Here is a 23,106-nt window from a genome sequence, read left to right as displayed (position 1 = left end):
ATTCGCTGGAGCAAGTCGTAAAAATTAAAGAGCAACTTTCTTGTTAAAGTATTTTTTTTATAGTTTAGAAAAAAGTGAAACAAACTTTTTTGTTAATTTTTTGCGAGTATTTAAACAACAAACTAAACTGGTTTGTATATATATATATATATATATATATATATATATATATATATATATATATATATATATATATATATATTGCCGAATCCCGGCGAGTAGGTTTTTTATTATTATTATTTTGTTATGACAGAGAGAAACACGTACAGATAATGCAGGAAGGAATAATATTTTTTTGCTTTTTAATATTTAAAAACACAGTTGGGTCAGAGACAATCATTCTTGCAAAATATAACAAAAAAAAGGACTTGTAGTTCTCTAGTTTATTTAAAGTGAACAAACAAGACTTTTCATTTTTATCTATCTATATATATATATATATATAAATACACATATATAGAGAGAGAGATAGATAGATAGATAGATAGATAGATAGATAGATAACTACTTCATTTACTCACAGAAAATTAATATACAGATAGAGCATAAGCCTGACGAATCCTAGAGTGGATGAAACGCCGAATATTCAGTGTAGCTTAATCGTCATATATATTTTATAAATCACTATACACACACATATATATATATATATATATATATATATATATATATATATATATATATATAAACAACAAGGTTGTAAGATAGTGCTCAATAATAAGAGTAAAATATTTTTTAATTTTTATTTGAGGGTAAACAGTTACATATGGTCGCTACAATCAGCCATCTGCTTCCGTCAATGAGACTTCCTCAGGCGACCCTGAATCCACGCCACAAAGAAAAAAATATATATATAATATTCACTCTCACATAACATATAAGTCAAGACACATGTCTTACTCGTATTAACTTCATTATTGTAATGAAAAGTATTATTATTTTACAGAAGAAACTTTCGTTAATTTTCGTTAACATATGTTTATTATACACTGTAGCGTATATCTTTCATTTCAACTAACTTCTCAGATTTCATGACATGGCTAGACCTACTCAATAAACGTTTCAGCTTTATAAGTGTTATCACCTGCAACATGAGCATACACATTTTATCTATATTGTGAGTACATTTTCATTTTTCTTCTTCTTTGTTTTATTACTTTGCATATGTAGTAAATAAGATTTTTTTTTCATATTTCACTGACCATCATAGCTGCATGTCCTAATTTGTCTATGCAGCCACTTATGCCAAATTCCCTGAATTTAAATTCTTCTTATGCAATTGCTTTTAAAAAAATTGAATAAGTGCTATAGAAAACAATGCTTGGTAACTGTATTTCTTCATTTAAACTATGTTAAGGATACATAATTTGGTGAAAACTTCTGTTCGTATAATTAATTAAAATTAGTAAGGTTTTGCACCTCTTTATTTAATTTTTGCAACTGATGACCAAAACTTGTATAAAATGTATCTTATTTTAAGATAATAATAATTTTTAATAAAAATACAAGTTTTATTTAATCAGTCTTTACTTTAACTTTTATTTTTAACAGTATGGTTATGGATGTTTTTATTTTTAATATCCTGTCACCTGGTTATGATAACTACTGACTATTGACTAGGTGGTTGTTGATTCGATTTCTCGTTTGAGATGGATGCTAGTCTAGCAACACTTGTGATACAGCGAAACAGTTTGTCTGCAGATGACTATATATGCACACACACACATACACATACACACACAAACACACACACACACATATATATATATATATATATATATATTTATGAGAGTAATCTTGCCCCTGTGTGTGCGGACCACTCTCTACGAAACTATCATGTCAATTTTTTATCTACAAGCTAAACACTTGATAGAGAATTCGGACTTGTGGCACAAATTCGATTTAATTTTTAGCTGGTGAAAATAGCTGCCAAGGACTCAATATTGAAAAATTAAAATTTGACAGGCCTAAGTCGGCATCTATAACCATACACAAATATACATTTATACGTTAAAGTCAACAAATCGTTAAGGTTTGATATCAATTTGTAGTTAGCCTAAATGATAACGAATTATGCTGGTGTGCTAAATGTTTTGATTTCGATTCAAGCTGATAGCATCCAAGTTATATTAAAAAAAATTTGGAAATCACTACTATATATATAGGGTACAATACAATAACCATCAGAATATTGGATCCATAAAAAAATGCATAAATGAAAATACGTTTAAGCGTATTTTACGACCGGGCCATGGTGGGTGTCCACAATTATATATTGGATACAATATAATAATAAATAACGAAACGGCTTACTACTACTACTACTACTACTACTAATAATAATAATAATAATAATAATAATAATAATAATAATAATAATAATAAAAATAATAATAATAATAATATACTAAAAACATATTTTTATAAACACAATAAAGAAGTATTAATTCAAAATTCAATGCATGTTTTTGTATGGTTTCGGTAGAATCCCCAGGAATGATAGATTTTTCAATAAAAATAATTATGTTCCAACGTTATTTACTCTGTTGCAAATAACACATATTCCATAATTCATAATGATGAGTTCAATAGTTTGGAATTTTAGTGTTTACAATGTAGTATAAACGCTCACGTGCACGGATTCTTTTAAAAACTGTATTACTTTATATACTTTAAACGAGACCAATTATTCTTTCTAACTTTTTAAAATCTAAAATGTTATTTAAGAGGTGAGTGTGAGTTCGGGTGGGTGTACCCTGAAATGTACAAAAGTAACAAAGCTAATTTTTCCATGTTACTCACCGGCTTCCCAGTATATACACTGCTGATCAAAAATTTAAGACCACTTAAAAATCTTTAAAAGAAACCTTTTTTTTTCAGGATAGATTTTAATCTCTTCCGACTTATGGTTACTAATACTACAATCTAAAAAGTTATGGAAACAAAAAGGTACATTCCAAATATTTTATTTAAAAATTTGCATTTTTATCAACTTAAGCTTTTTACACATGATCAAAATTATAAGACCAAGGGTATAAATTGTTAGATTTATGGTAATTCTAATGTTTTTAGTTCAGTTAGAGATTAGCAATCACTGTCTAAAGGTGTTACCGTGCCTAAAGTAAGAAAACTAACTGAAGTTGAACGTTCTCGAATTCTTGGATTCCATAAGCAAGGTTTGTCACAGCGAGCGATAGAAGCTAAGGTAAATCCCAGTAAAACTGTTATTTTCAACTTTCTAAAGAACACTGAGAATTATAGAAAAGCAAAATCCTTTGGTAGGCCCCCACCCAAATGTCTCCTGCATTGAGGAGGAGAATCAGACGGGTTGTTATGAATGACAGAGGACTTTCTTCTAGTCAAATTAAGGCGGTTACAGATGCTGATTGCAGCCCAATAACCATCAGACGATACTTACAAAAAAAAAAGGCATGGTAAAAAAAAAAAGCGTAAACAAATTCCTCGATAGTTAGGGAAAATAAAACATCTAAGATACAATGGAAGATTATTAGGAGAGCCAGTACTTGCCACTCACTAAACTCGCCATGGCTGTTATGCCTATCAGAAAAACTTGAGAAAACTAGGTTTAAGAACAGGAACAAACTATTAAATATCAAACAAGAAACTGCTATATTCTGCAAACGTTTCAGATTACATGTGCTTAAGGAATTCTAAGTTATGAAGATCAGAACTACTATAAAAGCAACTATCCCCCATCCTATCCCCCCAAAATAAGTGAAGTCATGATTATGATCTTACCCAATTGATGACATAAGTCTCTTAATATTCTATTTTCTCAAGCATTATAATATTACTAATCTGAATAAATACCTATATAATAGTATATCTGAACCAAACGAATAATAAAAACTTAGGCGAAACTCAAAATAATGTATGCATGTTGATGTATATATATATATATATATATATATATATATATATATATATATTATGTAGAAAAAAGCGTGCAACTTACGAGAAATAGCAAGCGGGTGCGTGCGCGTAATATAATTGTGTGCACTTAAATTCATAATTATGCGTATAGGGTGTTGGTAAAAAAGTTATGTATAGAATGCGTTCATATCTATATATATTTAGATGTATCATTATGTGTGAGTGTAAATATGCGTATATATATGTATATATGTATATATGTATAACTATACTATTAAAATAGGCTATCTCATATAGGGGGGTTACAATAGTTTATATATTACCAGAGTGTAATATGTATGTATGTATGTATGTATGTATGTATGTATGTATATACGCCTATGTAAACTATAATAATACGCTGTTTCATATAAGGGGGTTACCATACTACCGAAGTTAGAGGGCACCTATTAAATAAAGATTTTGACTATTAAATAAGATAATACGTATATGTACGTGTTGAATGTATGGTTATATGTATGTATATGTATGGCTGTATATTTATATGTATTAATACGCGAGTGTACCTGTATGTATGTATGTATGTATATTTATGTATATATGTAAGTGTGTACTTATGTGTATATGGATATCTATATATCTACGTATGTACATGTGTCCCATGTGTGTATTGTATATATATATCTTTGTGGGTTTATGTACATGTGTCGGTAGGGGGGGTGTCTGTATCTATGGGTATACAATCTATATATATAATGTGTGTATGTATATGTGCGTATGCTTGTATGTGTATATATATATGTTTATCGAAAGTTGAATCAGATTATGATCTACAGGTTTTTAATTTTGTCTCTTGGATATTTAAAAAATCCTAATTAATAGTTTTATTAGTATTGGTATAATAACAGCGGTATATACCTTTGTATATCTATTCGTATTTCTTAGTCCATTACAGTAAATAATTCCTCGCAAGCTTACGTAGTGGGTCATAATGTTGAAAATACGTAATTTTATTATACTAAATATTGATTAATCACAGTTAGGTCTGCATCTATGCCGACGATAATTATATATATATATATATATATATATATATATATAGAGAGAGAGAGAGAGAGAGACGTGTGTATGTGGCTGGGTGTGTGTAGAAATGTATATGTATGTATGCATCTATGTATTTGTGTATATGTATATGAATGTTTATGTATATAGGTGTATATATATGTGTGTGTGTGTTTGTATATATATATATATATATGTACATGTAGGTATGCCTATGTTGTATTAGCTTGTATCTGTATTATATGTATGTCTATGGGTATGCATGTGTGTATATGTTGATTTATATGTAACTTCCATACATTGAGAGTGTATCTAGTGATCCACGAGTGCATGAAACTTTGTATGAGAGGCTATGTGTTTTTCTCCACTATATATATGTAATAACTTAGTGAAAATTTCCCTGAATGATGTGTAACGTCCATACATTATCTTTTCTCTTTTCATTATTTAAAAGGTACCATCGAAACCGCATCAAAAACCAATATGGCATTCTACTTCTTGTTTCGTTTTCTTTACCCAACTTCTATTCTCTATCTCTCTTTTTCATTCGAATCGTGGATTACACACACGCCTTGACAGGGCGTTGTCCTTTTAAAGGTAAGGATAAATACACATGTATACCTTAACGAACTCTCGCATACACAATGAGCATTCAACGTATACTTTAATGAACTCTTGTGATCACAAAAATATCAGTCATACGTATGCAAACTTAACAATACGCGCATGGAACATTTTACTTGTTGCGTGCTTGTTCATACACACACACGCGGTTACACAAACACTTTGTATTGTTCATAACTTCTCTGTGTAAATAAATATTCTCTGTGTATATGTAAATATATAAGTCTGTTTTAGCGTGCTTTCTTTTGATGTTTCTCATTTATACAAGGGCCCGACATTATTCGACTTTCCGAGTATCATAGAGTGGCGAAATTCCTTCAATAGAATAGCGTACACATACAAAGACAATACCTGTAATAAAAATGGAAGAAAATCTATTAGGTAAGGAAAAATATTTAATTTTCATCATTTTTTAGAAAACACACGGGACATTATTTTTCTGATATCGTTGAAAAACTGTTAGTAGTCTGTAATATCATCTTTCTGCTCAATAACTTTTATCAATCTCTCTTCATAATGATCAAACATATGCACGATAACATCTCTACGTGTTTCTATTAGTTGTTTTTTGGCATCTAGTATTTGTTCCCATAGTTGGGCCTCTTTCGTTATTTCAGGTCCATCATAGATAAGTTGCCCAAGCATTTCCCAAGCATTTACCATTAAATTTAGATCTGGGCTTTTTGCAGGCCATTCCAAAGTAGTCATATTCACTTTAGCCATCGATTCTTTCATGAGTTTTGACACATGGATGCTGCAATTGTCTTGCTGTACAACAAAATCATTCCCCATCTCTCTTCTTATCCTTGGTAGTGCTTTCTCGTCCAGCAACTGTCTGTAGCTTTCGCTGTTCTGTCGTCCTTTCAGCCACTCCAACCATATATTTTCATTAGCAAAAATCATACCCCAAACCATAACTCCTCCTCCTCCTCCTCCTCTTCCCATCTGTCGTTTGTTCAGAACAGCAGGCTCACCCCTTCTCGACCAAATGCACCATCCATCGGGCCCATCAAACTTGAAACGCTTCTCATCAGTAAATATCACCTTCTTAAAGTCAACATGCTTTGTTAACCACATTTTAGCACTCCTCCGGTCTTGCTCCTTTGTGTTTCTTAGTGTAATTTTTTCTTAGCCTTTGCATACTTCAAACCAATCCTATGCAGTTTTCTTTGTACTGTTCGGACATTTACATTCAATTTACATTTCTCCTTCATTTTTCTTGCTGGAACTTTTTCTCCAGATGTCAAAAGCCGTGTCACAATCCTCCTTATTCTTCTTTCAGTCCTCTTGCCAATTGATCTTTTCCGTCTTCCCTTCTTTCCCGCTCGGAGTTTATCTTCAGCATGTATTCGACCGTTGATTTAGAAAGTTTCACATCCATGACAATTCTTCTGATGCTGAGGCCATCTTCCCGCTCCTTCCGTTCCAAACAAAGGACTTCTTTTGAATGCATTTTATCTCATCAAACTTAATTGTTTTGCCAGTAGAATAGAACAGATAATTATATCTAATGATGACAGCTAAATGTACAAGCATAAAATTTGCATACAGCAACATATGCATGAACATAGCTCTTTATAAAATAGGATTTTTCGTCATGTCCAACAAATAGTGTCACGCAAGTTTTCGTAAAAATCACAAAAAAAACTAAAATTTTCAAAGCCAAACTAAAACAATGATTACACTAGTAGTGGATTTTCACTCCTCAACTACGTACTTACAATTTCAAAAGTTTTTGGCACTGGTAACCACCTTGAAGTACTTTTTCAAAAATATATTGTCGGTCCCCTATATGTGTTTCTTTTAATATAGTCGTTCAGTTTATTTGGAGTCTTACAACCACGTGTATCTTGCGTATACAAGATCGGTGATGAATATCTCTTCTAAGCATGCTTACCAACCTTCAACAAGCCGTTTACAACCTAGGCTACATATGCCATATGTTTCATTACTGTGCAACTATAAATAAATAAAAGTTGGCTGTATAGTGTTTTGTTTAGTTATTCGCTATTAATTAAAATACTTTTATATATTATGCCCAGAAATCAAGATATATCACTTACCCCTCTCAAGGAGAGTAGATATAAAGTCAGGAAAAGTTTGGAAAAAACAGTGCACTAGGATAACTGCACATATCTCGTACAAAATATACATATACACGAGCATATACATATAGGTGTATGCTCTACATATGTGAAAGTATAAGTATCTACACATATGTGTGTGCGTGTGTATATTACATGAATATGCGTATGTGCATGCGTGTAAATATCTTAGGTTTATAACTGATACGGCAATTATCCAGACAGTATATTTATAAGAACACCAACGAAATTAATTACTGGACGAAATGATATACTTATTGAATTAATGATCTAGAAAAGCTTAAAATAAAGGTATGAGAATGGATTATATATATATATATATATATATATATATATATATATATATATATATATATATATATATATATATATATATATATATATGCAGGGTAGGAAAATGATCTGACACTGTTGAAGGTTTAATAAAAAGCAAGTAATGTAAAGAAATGAAAAAGTTTTTATTTTGTAAAAGTGTATATAATGCCTTTTTTCAAGTAACGCATTTTGTTTTGTTACTTTATAATGCCAGTGTTTTTCCTTCCTTTTTGCTGACATGAATTGAACTGGCGAGCATCGAGCATTTTTTGTGAAAGCGTTTCTCAAAACAAACGAATCTGTAACTGCAACACAACGAGCGTTTCGTTTGTACTTCAATCTTGGTAGACATGATCCCATACCAACTCAAAGTACGATTTTGTTATGGGAAACTGTTGTGGTGGCACACATTCATTTGCATATGTGGATAGTAATTACACATAAATAGGAAGACTCAGTTAGTCTGAGTGTGTGTTAACCAGAAGCCACCGAAGGCCGCCGAGAGCAGATATGTTTCTCCAACAAAGACTCTCTTATTTGACACCATTACGTAAATATCCTGTAAATATACCTTTTCCTAATACACTTCTTATTTGATCTACCTTTGTTTGTTGAGTCGTCATTTGTATTGCTTTCTACGTTACTTGTTTCAACCTTCAAACTTAACAGTGACGACGAGGATGAACGTAAAATATAACAGTTTGACGAAGAAATGGAAAGAACTCACTAAAAAAAGTACAACGCAACGGTTGACCTTTCTAAGGAATACAGATTTTGACGAACGAAATAGTCGTAAAAACGGATTTTACGCTAAAGAGAAGTTCGACTCAAGCGGAAAAAAACGAATAATTCAGCGAACCTTGGAAAACTGTAAAATATTTTTCTCGCGAAGTACAACACTAAAAGAAAGAAACGGTTGTTTCCCAAATTCCAAGAACAAAAAAACTACATTCAGTTTTAAAAAAAGTAACCTCGATTAATAGTATTTTATTTGCTAAAATACTAGTCGGGAAAAAAAGAGACAAACAAAAACCTTTAATTGCAGTCTCAAAGAGAAAAAAAACTCGAACGTGGCAAAAAAAGCGACGATTTACGCCGTTTTCCCGTGGAATCCATCTAAAAAAAAAATAACAAACTGTAAAAGTGAATTTTTGTCAAACGACAAACATATACGTATTACTAAATTACGAAGAACAGATTCGTATTACTAAATTACAAGGAAGTAAAATACGAAGAAAAAAAAGTTTAGTGGATTTCCTAAATTGCTGTAAATACCAACTAAAGACTTTTTGGTAAACCAAATTTTTCTCTTCGGTATTTAAAAAAAAATACCACAGTTAGACTAAAATCAAGGAAAGATTTTTTTTTAACTAAAGTTGTCACTGGATAACGGATATAAGACAGTAAAACGTCACGTGAAAAAAAAATTTAAATGTAGTCCATACATTTTTTTTTTTTTCAATTGTGACTCGAGTTGAAAAACTTTTTTTTTCTATGGAAAGAGTTGTACTTAAGTTCGGCTGTTATTTATTAGGAAATTCCTAAAACGGAAAATTAAATCGTATTTTGTGGTTTCAGCAAAAGCCTCAGTTCTTATGTTGTGGTTGGATGAGCTTGACTCGCTAGCGAAGTGAGAAAATATTATTCGAGCAGCGATATTACTATTGAAAACAGGAACTATGAACAATTTTTTTTTGTGTGAAAGCGTTTCTCAAAACAAACGAATCTGTAACTGCAACACAACGAGCGTTTCGTTTGTACTTCAATATTGGTAGACATGATTCCATACCAACTCAAAGTACGATTTTGTTATGGGTAATCAACTTAAGAACTACTGGATCTCTATCGAAACTAAAATCAACCGGCCAAGCTCGTAACGTCAGGAAATGTGGCAGCCAAAGCATATGCGACTGATTTAATTTTTAAAACCCAAATGAAACAGAATGGCATTTTATGTACTTCGTGAAAATAAAAACACTTTTCTGTTTCTTTATCTTATTTGCCTTTTATTAAATCTAGAAATGAGTCAGATCATTTTATTTATGTGTGAGTGTGTTTTACGCCAAACCTGTGCACACACACACACACACACACACACACATCTATATATATATATATATATATATATATATATATATATATATATATATATATATATATATATATATATATATACCAAGTTATAGGTGTTCAAGTGTGATAATTCATGAGGGTATTAAGAGTGCTCCATAAATAAAGAGTAAGGTATATTTTTATTAATATAAACAAATTTACAATGTAACGACACTGGACGTGTTAATATTTCGAACAGATGGTCGGTTAATACCACAAATCTTAATCAGGCAACTTAGAAAAAAAGTGTGCTTTTCACTTTGAGGAGAGGTTTTTTGTGGAAAGCAACCTTTATAAGTAGCCTGATGATAACTTGTAGATTTAATCGACCATCCGTCCGAAACATTTGCATTTTTAGTGTTTCAATCTTGTAAATTTGTTTATACTAATATATATCTCGTCAGGAAATGGCAGACCTTACAGAAAATTTTCTGTAAGGTCTGACGAGGCTGTTAGATCGTAAACACGGTCCAACATCCGAAACATATGTAACCAAACAGATAAAACGGTAATAAAAGATAAAACATATATATATATATATATATATATATATATTATACTTTAATAATAATAATTTTTATTTATATATGGTGAGTCTACGTAGATTTTGTTTTTTGTAAACCATTTGTTTGTTTGAGGTCAATATACTCGTATTTGGCAGTTACATTTTTCCCTCATATTTACTTTATTACGTTTATTACTTTTTATTATCATTTCTATTATAATCATTGTCATTTCTTATAATTTTATTAATCTTATTTTTTTTTTTTTCTTCAACCTTTTTTACAAATTAGTATTTTTACTGTAATTTAATGTTTTATTAATTTTCTTCCCAAACCTTTACTCAGTAATTATAATTATGTAGTAATTGAATTCGGTACAAATCCGTCAAAAGTCATGACGAATGTTACCAGGATTAGTCTCAGTATCGTCATATTTTAATGTGTAATTTCTTTTATTATCAATATTTCCTATCTAAATATCTCTTTTATTACATATATTGATGGTTGCCTCTTCTTGAATTCGGAAATATATAGAGTGGGTGAAAAATATTTATAATCTGGACGTTCGTTACATTATAATTACATTTTTTATGACTTAGATGGAAACCATCTTTATTCATTTTTGTGCGGATTTTTTTTTTCAAAATTGGATTCCTGAATTCTGTTTAAACATTCATGTTTAATCTTGTCTTTCATAGATATGTTAAATAGTTGAAAACGAAAATGTATTTTACATGTCTTTAAAATTTAAAGTAAATTCCGAAGCCTATAAAGTAGCGGTTAAAAAAAATCATTTAAACTGTTATCAGGAACACCAAATTGTTTATATGCAATATAATGTGTAAAATAAATGGATTCACCTGAGATATGTGTGTAACTTGAAGATATTAGTTTCTTTCTGAATGTCTATACTGCGAGTGCAGCAGTATCGACTTATGTAGGGTTTGCCTTCAGATGAGTTGCAAAGTTACTTATTTCCTCTGATAAAGTATAAAAAACTTTCACCTCTTCACCTTTGCTCTGATCATTCTTTAGCAATGTGCTATGAAACTTTGTTAGTCACTCTGAACTTGTTATTCATGTTACCTTGCACCAACTTAAAAAGTATATTTTCCTATTTTAATGTTTCAAAGAGTGGCATTTATTTGTGGCCAATTTTTTAGATAAATGGAGGAAGTAGTTAGGAAATTTCTAAACAGGATCTTCCTTATTATTTTGTCTTCTTCTGAATGGTTCAGCATTATTTATTATCTACTCTCACACGCGTGGCATAAAGTGGACGCAATGAGACATTAACGAACATTTTCTTTTATGCAAAATTTATTTAAAAAATTATTCATCTGTTTCTTGTTTACTTATATGAATACAGCTGTATCAATTCTACTACCGAATCAAGTTTGTGTGAATTACCCCCCGTAGGTTAAGTGCATGCGTATTTACAGCGTACTGGTCATGTTTACATTATATTGTGCCTTATTCGACGAATTTCCCTGTTTTCTGTGCGTAGATGATTCCACATGATAAAACACTTCCCAGAAAAGTAATTGCAGCATTAAAGTAAAAAACCACGGAGAACTGCTGTGTCGCCTCGTAGACAAATCCTGAAATGATTAACATTAGATTATTAAACAGTAGTAAGTAATTTGATACTTAGGTTTTTAAATATCAGAGGAAAACGATTTTTAATATTTTTCATAATTGATATGTACTTTTTATATAAATTTCGAATAATGCCTTACAAAATTATTATGCCTTATAGAATTTAATACAAAAATAGAACAGAAAAAAATATGTATAGTTTTCTTGAATTAGTGCAAACCCGGTCATAAAAACCGTAAAGTGGATGACCATATTTAAAAATAACAAATTAATTCATTGGTTACAACACTGATATGTAAGGTATGACACTACTTTTCCCTCAAGATTCCTCCGCTTAGCCTTGATAATCGCCTTAAAATGCTGATTGTTTAAAAGGAGGCATAAAGAACTATTTCTTTAATCTTTGGTATGATTTGATCGGGTATTGGGTCTCTAATCCCTGCCCCTGAGATAACACCCAAATGGGCGTGTCATAATGCTTACACACCTGCCAATATAAACAGAGTATGGAATGAATAAAATAGTACAAATGTTTTTTTAAGTTAGTAAGCAATAGTAAGTAATTTGATACTTAGGTTTTTAAATATCCGAATATCAAGTACTATTTTTCGAGTCTCTGGTATGTTTTGATCGTATATGGAATCCATGTCTCCCGCCCTATTCGGGATCACTCAATTGGGACTATTATAATACTTCTTACATGTCTAACAATCTCAGCGAAGCATGGATAGAAGTATAGAAGAGTCCACTGATGATCAACAGTGCAAAAGTTGTTTCAGAAATATCATGGTTGTAATATATTGTATATAAAGAAGATTTAAGACACTTGATAATGAGCACTTGAAAACAATTGTTGACCTAAACCCAGTAAAAATATTGGTGGTGCTTTGTGTATTCATATTTAAATGGTATGCTACCATCTGGATGAAATAGGTCAGGTGCAAAATCGCGAATAAATTTATCTCGCAAAAATGTTTGTTTCTGAGATTGGGCATCATTTTGCGAACAATATATTAAAACTTCTCTGTGTACCATCCAGTGAAGAACGAAAGACTATATTTTCATTCAATACATTTATCTACTTATTCTCTTTTTCAATGCATAAACCATAAGTTACAGTAAAGTAAGACTAATATTAAAGATGACAGTATAGATAGTAGAAAATGCATGAAACAAATAAAAACGTCACAGACATAAAATAAACTTACATACCTAACTTTCATCACATCCTGATTGTAAAGTACTTCTATATTTTTAACCGTTGTTGCTTGAAATACTATGTGAACAGACGATATTAGTTTTATGATATTAAAATATATTAGCAGCGTTCTAAAAAGAGAGATAACTACTTGAACTGGTACTACAACCATATCGATATTACACAACTCATAATAGAGTAACCGCTCCAAGCGAAATCAAAGAGTTAGAGCTTCTGTACGATCAGAGGAATTAGTAGCAAGACAAATTCTTAAAATTGTACACTCAACTTGTCAGACAAGAGTAGCTCAGACTAGTTGTATGGTCATGAGTGTTAAGCAAGCATAACAGAGTTTCTCAGTCTCGAAGAGAAAAGAAAGAAAAGCGATGGGATGAAGGTTATATTTTCCAACATCAATGTGCACCCAGGATAATGAACTTCATAATAAGTCAAATTGTTTGTCACTAGATTAAAGGTTAATGATCCCAAGTTGTCTCTCGGTGTGGCCCAAGTTATATCTATCTGTTTGCTGTTTGTTTATGTATCTATCCATCTATCTATTTATCTATCTATCAATCCATCTCTCTCTCTCTCTCTCTCTCTATATATATATATATATATATATATATATATATATATATATATATATATATATATACATCAGTTTGACAAAAAAGTTCTTGCGGTTTTTAGCTTTTAAATTCAGATAAACATACCTCGGTTCAAACAAAAATATTGACCGAAATAAGCACCAAACATACTTTTGCTAACATAAAACAAATGTATTTATGTCAGTAACGTAAAAATCTTCCAATGAAGTCGCTGAAGGCGTTTTTGATATTGCTTAGCTTTTTTTTCTAGAATTTCTCACGCAGGAAGTGGTCGAGATGCTTGAAAAAGTAGTAGTCGGTAGGAGAGACGTCTGGAAAGTATGGCAGATGAGATAGTGTTTTGTAGCCCAATTCGTTCACTACTTCAGGGCCGGTTTAGCAACGTCTGGTCGAGCATTGTCGAGGAGGAGAATTAGGCCTTTTCTGTTGACTAATGCTGGGTGTTGTTGTCGAAGTTTCTGATGAATTTCATCCATTTGTTGAGAGTACTTCTTCGCCGTAATGGTGTCACCTGCATTCAAAAAACTGTAATGGATTATACCGGTCGCAGAGCACCAAACAGTCAACATGACCTTCTTTTGGTGCAACTCTGGCTTCGGGAAGTGTCGTGGAGCTTCGTCGATGTCTAACCACTGAGCTGAACGCTGCTGTTTGTTGTAAAGAAATCAGTTTTCATCGAAAGTCACATCCCGATCGAGAAACGGGACGTTCCTGATCCGTAAAAGAAGGGAAGGTGACATTTTATAACGGCGTTTCTTTTGGTTGTAGTTCAATTCGTGAGGCACCCATTTATTAAGTTGTTTATCTTTCCAATTTCTTTCTAAGGGTTAAACATCGTCGTATGTGTTACGTATAATTCTGTAACAAGTTCTCGAACAAATGTGTATGGATTGGCTTCGATTAAGGCTCTTTATTGATTGTTATCAACATCTGATGGTCGACCACTACGCTTATTCTTTTCAAGACTCTCGTCGCCGCAACGAAATTGCTTAAATCACCATTGTTGTGCTGTGCGTTCAGTAGTAGTTGCTGGGTCAAACGCTTCGTTGATATGACGAGCTGTTTTAGCAGCTTTTTTGCTTAGCTTGAACTGAAAAAAGAAAATTGAGTGAATTTGTTTTTTGCCATTTTTGTATTTAACGTTCTGAAAACAACACATAACCGTTTTTAGATGATTGTAATTCAAATGATTAGACAAAGCGAAAAACGCTATTGAAAATGATACATAAAGTAATTATTATTATTATGAAAACTTATTTGAAAATACATTACTTGAATCATAATTAAAAACTTTGCAAGAACCTTCTTGTCAATCTAATATATATATATATACACACACACACATATATATACACACACACACACATGTATATATATATATATATAGAGAGAGAGAGAGAAAATTAAAAAGGAACAAACCGTATTATGTGTTCACCAACGTTTCGTCTTTATTTCGAGACTTCCTCTGGGTGAATGAGATTAAGAAACCAAAAAATATACCAGTACAAAATATTTGAAAAAGTTTCACATGCACAGTGTGACGCAGTTCTATTTAAGAGAAACGGAAAATTGATGTTGGAAAATCAAAAAGGAAAGGGGGGCTGGCGCTGTTAAAGAGAAGGAAATTTTAGTGACGTCATATAGTCGTTAATTTAATTTTAAAACTATGAACGCAAGTTTATATTCTTATTGGGAAAAAGATATATCTGTTGAAATTTAAATATAAGTTTGTAACAGGAATGAAATGAGTGTTTTTTATGTAATTTATTGATTGAGATTATGTGTTAATTATTACAGGGGGTGTTTGAATGGTGTGAGAAAGTTAACCTGTGTCCACAGTTAAATAATGTTCTTTTAATAACAGTTTACTTATTAATGGCGCTATGTTATAGAAACCTCCACGTTGTTTAATAGTGCTTGAAATTGCGATAAGCGCAGATTCAAGGAGTCTCCGGCGCGGTTTATTTGAAATAAATTTAACTACTTTTGCTTGTTTAAAATCAAAGGTGTGGTTATGTTGCAATGAATGAGAGAATAATGCACTTAGAGAATTGCTATTTTTATATCTCTTTTGTGTTCATTGAGCCTTTTTTCCAATTTATGCTGAGTTTCACCAACGTATTTATGATGGCAATTATGGCAAGGAATAGTATATATACCTCCATCGGAAACTGGTTTGTTACAGAGATGTTTCGTGGTTTTTAATATATGTCTTATGGTTAGTGATGTGGTTTGTATGATAGGAATTTTTAGTTTGTTTAGTGTGTTATAGATTATTGTATTATTGGTGTGTGTAGGTAAAAGAAGATGTCTGTTTATGAGAGAAAGGTCTGGTGTGTATGATTTTTTATTATTATTTATTCTGGAAAATATTTGTGTGGCTTTTCTCTTAGCATTCAATATGAAATATGTCGGATATTGCAAGGTTTTCAAAATGTTTGTAAGGTATTTGAATTCTTCGTCTAGATATTCAGGACTGCAAATTCTGAAAGCGCGTAAGAAGAAACCAATTATCATCCCTGTTTTTATTTTATTGTTATGGTGTGAATAGAAATGTATGTAATCGTTTTTGTGTGTAGTTTTGCGGTGAACTTTGAAGGATAGTTTATTATTGGATTTTATAATAAGTATGTCAAGAAAAGGTACATTGACGACATCTAAATTTTTCTTCCTGAAAATACGCGCATAAATATCATTACAGACAAATTAAACTCAGTCGAACCTTCCATAAAGTTTACCTATGAAACAGAAAACAATAACTCATTACCTTTTCGTGGAGGTTTCTATAACATAGCGCCATTAATAAGTAAACTGTTATTAAAAGAACATTATTTAACTGTGGACACAGGTTAACTTTCTCACGCCATTCAAACACCCCCTGTAATAATTAACACATAATCTCAATCAATAAATTACATAAAAAACACTCATTTCATTCCTGTTACAAACTTATATTTAAATTTCAACAGATATATCTTTTTCCCAATAAGAATATAAACTTGCGTTCATAGTTTTAAAATTAAATTAACGACTATATGATGTCACTAAAATTTCCTTCTCTTTAACAGCGCCAGCCCCCCTTTCCTTTTTGATTTTCCAACATCAATTTTCCGTTTCTCTTAAATAGAACTGCGTCACACTGTGCACGTGAAACTTTTTCAAATATTTTGTACTGGTACATTTTTTGGTTTCTTAATCTCATTCACCCAGAGGAAGTCTCGAAATAAAGACGAAACGTTGGTGAACACATAATACGGTTTGTTCCTTTTTTTATTTTCTCTATTTTGTCGGAATACTATTTCAATTATTTTCATCATATATATATATATATATATATATATATATATATATATATATATATATATATACCAGCACATGGGGGACACTTGGGTTTCTGTGGTTCAAATAAACAGAGGGTCTGTTTTTCTTGTGTTGGACTTATATTTTGATTCGATCAAGTTATCATTGTAATTTATCATCCGATGATTTTAATATGCTTGTAATTTCACCAAATATAGCAGTATCAGTTATTTCTTCCTTTATATGAATGACATTACACGTAATTTCTATGAATAGTTTCGTTTTCAAGAATTCTCTATATGTAGTAAACGTTACCTAGGAATTGCGTCCCTAGGAACTACAACATAGTTGTTTTCAAATTAAATGTAAGCAAATATTTTTCATAAACCGTTCCCATAAGTATTTCGATTTTCCTCATTGCATTCGTCGTTTATATCACTCTCAAAACATTCTCCATCCTTCAACTGACAATTTATTCATCTCATTAGATGATTTCGACTTTGATATTTGAAAAAAAATAAAACATCTCTTATTTGTTCTCCGGTGTATATATATATATATATATATATATATATATATATATATATATATATATATATATATATACTGTTACTGCTATTATAAATATACTATACTGTATCGTATATATATATATATATATATATATATATATATATATATATATATATATATATGAATGGGAATGTATAAAAAGGAATACGAAAAGTATAAACGCTTATAATTTTTCTTTATTCGTTTTCAATGGGTGACGTGCAGAATACAAAATAATGAAATTAAACAACTTTTTTTTACAAGTACATAATTTTCGACCGATACTTCAGTCTTCATCGGTGTGGTATATATATATATATATATATATATATATATATATATATATATATATATATATACTATTACTGCTATTATAAATATTATTATTATCGCCATTGAAACGAATGATATTCTTTTAGTAACAAAACCACATTTTTCAAATTCTCATAAATACCAGTTAGAATCTGAATACGCCAATATCATCTATATATCCTAGTAATTCGAAAGGTTAAACTCTACCTGAGCTAATAAATATTATTAGGAGCCAAATTATAACCCTTTGTGAATTTACTGATTTCTTTTTGACCATGAATATTGGAGAGAATTGAAACGCAATTAAAATCAACTTTTCAAAATATGGCGGTAAGGGTTAGAGGCAGGAAAAATATAGTACTTCATTCAATCCAGAGTAACTCTGGGTCTTCTTTTTAGATAATATCATATTTATTTTCTACTTCAATATATCCGGGATGACACACTTTACCCCAGGATAGAATCAACGAAGCCATACAAGGAAAAGGCTAAACAACAACATAGCAATCCGGCCTTTAATGAGAATCATATAACACTTAGACTAACTATGTATATAGCTCTTTTAATTGAGTGATAGACTAAGATAGATTTTCAAATTGGTTCCATGAAATTTGGGCCGACTGCCATATTTTGTGTAAACAACAACGTAGTATAAACATCACATACATACCATTTATTGAAGGATATATAATATATAGTGTTCCAGTTAACGTTGATAAAATGCCGTAAGCGGTGGCGATACTCTCTCTTCCAAGAATTGCTGAAATCAGTACAATCCGAAGTGATATTGTAAAGTCTGCAAGACGAAAATGAATTTTTCACTATGAGTCAAATAGTAAGGCGATTGCAGTTAGCGATAAGGTTAATGAAAAGGATGCATATTTCTTTGATTTTTACATTAATACTAAATATTATTTTCCTCTGAATGTTAGTGCAAAAACATTATTTACGACCACTTTCACCCACTCTTCCAAAAATAATGAACCACTTCTTTGTAATATCAAATATTACCGTCGCCTTTATGTAAGTACAAAGTTGCTCTTTATTAGTAATGGAACAATACAAACATTTAGACATAATTTATTTTTTATACATTTAATACTTACAGAATATTGCTATTAGTATGTATACTAAGTGTGAAGGTTTTTCCAAAAGTAATGCCTCCCATTTTTAATTGAAAATGTTAAAAAGTTATAATGACAAGAGTGGTACCATTAAAACAAGCGACCATTTGTGTTCTACATTTATTTTCTACATAGTCACCACTATTCTCAAAGAACTTTTGTCCAGCTATGAACTAGAGTTTTGATAGTCGTAAAAGTCAGCGCTTGTCGAGGCGGTGTATGACGGCTGTGATGACGGTGTTGTTTTTCGGGGAATGCTGCCCACGTAATGCGTCCCTCAGATGTCCAAACAAATGTAAGTCTGAGGGTGCCAGATCGAAACTATACGGTGGATGAGACAGCACCGTCCAGCAAAATTATGTCACATATTCTGTGGTTTTTAAACTTTTGTGTGGCCTGGCGTTGTCGTATTGCAAACGTAATCTTCTGTTTTCGTTAGCTTTACACGAGCAATCCGGGCCTTCAACTTTGCCAATGTTTCAACGTAACAGTCAGAGGTGACAGTCAACCTTTGTTCCAGGAAATCTAATGGAATGACAGTGCAGATTATCTTATCTGCAGATATCTTCGTCTTGAATTTCTTCTTTCCTAGGGACCATAAGTAGTGCCATTCCATCAACTACTATTTAAATTCAGGCTCCTAGTGGTAACACTGCATCTCGTCATCAGAGATGATGCATCCCAAGAATCCGTCGCCTTCGACTTCGTACTAATTAAAAAGTCCTGACTTCGATGGTGCTCTTTATCCTGCGTAAGCATTCATGGGACCGACTTAGTACACTCTTTTCTGTATCCTAGGAATGACAACATTGTTTCTAGTTCACTGACACCCACATTCAACTTCACACGCATTTTATTCAGCATTATCGGTCGATCAGACCGGATAAGTTGGTCGACGCGCACAGTGTTTTTCTAGGTACCATGCTTCCGTTCAGTCTTAAAAGACAAAAGATACCCCTTAGGGGCAGTAGCGCATGTAATTGTGAGGCAAAGGTTGCGCAATCCCAACCACACCTCAGCGGGAATCGGTGTGTCAACGTGATTATGCCGTTTTTTAAGTGGTGGCTTTACATAACCATCCGCAGCGCGCTTTGTCACTAACATCTCTGTTGATATTCTGAAATCGACGAACCCATCTCCTAACTGTGCTGATATCAACTGTATCGGCTTTGTAAACGTTTGCCAGATGTCGGTGAATGTTGATCGGGTCAATGTTTGTTGCATGGAAGGAATTCAATGATGTATATTTACGTCTGACGCACGTTCATGACAAGAGTTGTTCTCAGAGTCTTATACCATCAATATCTGCAAGAAAGAGAGATGAACCTTTCTAAGTCTGCATTAGATCAGTTATAACAACAATGCGATTTGCAATATCCACTGATCAACTCGAGCGGAATAAAACTATAGGAGATATTACAATTGGAACGACTCTCGTAAGAAAATGTTATAAAATATGTATACAGGATTCAGAGGTGTGAGAATGAGTTCCTTAGGTTCTTCGATTTTATTGGGTCCTACTATTTTTCAATATAATATATTTGAAATATATTTCTCGAAAATATAGGGTTGGTGGAAAAATAATGTCGTTTTTGACGTATATATATATATATATATATATATATATACATCTGATAGAAAAGGACATTATTTTTGCATTAACCTAATAGTAAACACATTAAAACATTTATCCAGAGTTAGCGTATACTTTCCGTTACACTTTCTAATGTTTATAACTTCAGTAACTCTGTTAATACTTACTCGTGCCGATGGAATTTATGGCTGCACATAAGGTAAGTGTTTCAATGCTTTCACAAAATGGAACCAATATTGAACCCAAGGACGTGCTCAACGAAGCCGCCATCAGAAGATGACTTGTCGGGATATGCATAATATCGGCCATAAATCCAACCAAAAGTACGCTTACGATGCCGACAATACCATGGATTGACATAATCAGAGCGCCTTTCTCTTGACTCAATCCTACACTCACAGCATAAAGTGGAACATATAACTTGAACGACTCTCCTACTAAATAGACAATGAAAAAAATAACTATCATTTACAAAAAAAATGAACAGAAAACGGAGACATAAAAAAGTACATAAGCATATCGAAATGTAATTAATACATGTAATAACCTGTCGCTTCTATCGCTTGCAGCTTGCATATGGAGCTGCACAAAGAAGTAATAAAAGTATGGAACCAATTCATTTTTATCTTTCAGATTTAAATATATCTATTATGTTTTACCATTTAAGTACCTGACAGGCAACAAAATCCCACCCCTACACAGTAGATATCCCTAGATGTAAGAAAGCTTTCTACTTTAATAGTTTCTTCCCCAGAACTGCTAGACTTTGGAATTCCCTTCCGGGTTCCCGCTTTCCCAATTGTACTGACATACAAAAGTTCAAGTGTAATGTAAGTAGACATCTTGCTGCTCGACTCCCTACATAGTACCCCTGCAACTTACGTCCCCATAGTAGCCCCCTTCATCAAAGTGGCACTGTGCCTTGTTTTAGGTGAAATTGTAATAATAAAAAAAAGAAATAATATACTGATTTAAGAAGTATTAGAATTCTGAATTTCATAGGAGACATTTATACGTACATATGAAGGTTGATTAATCAGCGTCACATAGCCGTGAACTTAGGGGATTCTACTTTTAAACGTTAACTGGGCGATTGCTTAATTCATCGAGAAGGGAAAATAATCAGTATTATCTCACCTATGTCTATCGGCTTCATTATTAATGATAAGTATGTTTATTTACGTCTAATCTCTGTGCAGATATAGTTTTTTTTATTGATTAGTTGTATGAATATAACATCGTGAGTGCCAATGCGTACTTATACTCAAATAGAATACCCGATCCAAGACGAGTAAAAATACGTTTCTGAAGTTTGTTTCTCTATCACGCTAAACACTTTCTCACACTTGAGGCTATTCTCCATCTAGACATTCTTCTACCAGACCATGTATTTACGAGAAGAATAAACTAAACCAAGAGTAGATAATGCATGTGGATGCGTTATCGGCAGCTCCAGTAACTCTCGCTTCTCCTTTTTTGTCCTTCAGGCCTCATTTCCAATGAGTAATTATTCCGACAAACGGTGATGAAAAAGCTGCTTTCCAGGTCGGTAGTACTTTGTGAACAGTAGCCTGAGATGTCGGAAAATTTATGTTTCTATGTCTATTCTTGTGGTCATGTCACTAGTAAGGGTGCTGGAGGTAAATGTTTCATCTGGGCTGACGTTATCCGCCTGATAGTCAGCGACCCGAACCTTGGATTAAGCACGAAAGAGGCTGTCCTATCAGCAGGTGCAAAGTACCGGGGCTGCTGTATTGCCATTTGGTGAATGGATTCTGGCCCATACAGTAGTTTCTGGTCGGGCCTATCGATGCCATACTAGTGGGTAATTGTTACGGCTTTACCTTATCATGTGCTACAAAAATATTTATTGTCTTTTTCTCTCTTACTTTCCCTCTCTGTCCTGCTCCAACCAAGTCTATCGACCTGCTCCACACATCCCCAAACCTCAACATGACAAATCTTTAAAAAAAAAACGAACAAACCTAGAACCCCATCCTCTAACGTAGACCCCTACTACCAGGTTTCCTTCTCCAACATCAGGGGTCTACGTTCCAACTTTCCAAAATTACACAATTACAGGAGACGAAACCGGACATATTCTTTCTAAGTGAAACTGGCATAGAGCCAACCACTTCTCTAGACGACGTCATAATTAAAGGATACTCTAACTTAACATTTAAATCTGAGCCCCAAGATCG

General features: G+C 32.3%; 1 protein-coding gene across 14 annotated transcripts in view; it reads right to left on the bottom strand.

The window, feature by feature from the left end:
• Positions 1-11,443: 11,443 nt before the first annotated feature.
• LOC145277995 (monocarboxylate transporter 14-like) overlaps positions 11,444-23,106 on the bottom strand; it is a 238,600-nt gene continuing 226,937 nt past the window's right edge. For 10 of the 14 annotated variants that reach the window (XM_080130161.1, XM_080130155.1, XM_080130152.1 and 7 more), the window contains 3 exons: positions 21,073-21,342; positions 18,858-18,983; positions 11,445-12,216 (listed from right to left, as the gene is read on the bottom strand). In XM_080130161.1, the coding sequence (XP_079986287.1) occupies positions 12,089-12,216; positions 18,858-18,983; positions 21,073-21,342 (524 nt within the window). In that variant the 3' untranslated portion in view covers positions 11,445-12,088. Of the gene's footprint in view, positions 12,217-18,857; positions 18,984-21,072; positions 21,343-23,106 lie in introns of all 14 variants that reach the window. The other 4 variants (XM_080130163.1, XM_080130151.1, XM_080130164.1 and 1 more) reach the window with 2 other exon arrangements.

Source organism: Euprymna scolopes, chromosome 6 (genome assembly GCF_053919585.1).
Source record: "Euprymna scolopes isolate OS-2025 chromosome 6, ASM5391958v1, whole genome shotgun sequence".
Taxonomy (NCBI): domain Eukaryota; kingdom Metazoa; phylum Mollusca; class Cephalopoda; order Sepiida; family Sepiolidae; genus Euprymna; species Euprymna scolopes.
The sequence above is the reverse complement of the archived record's forward strand: the minus strand, read 5'-3'. Positions and strand labels throughout refer to the sequence as shown.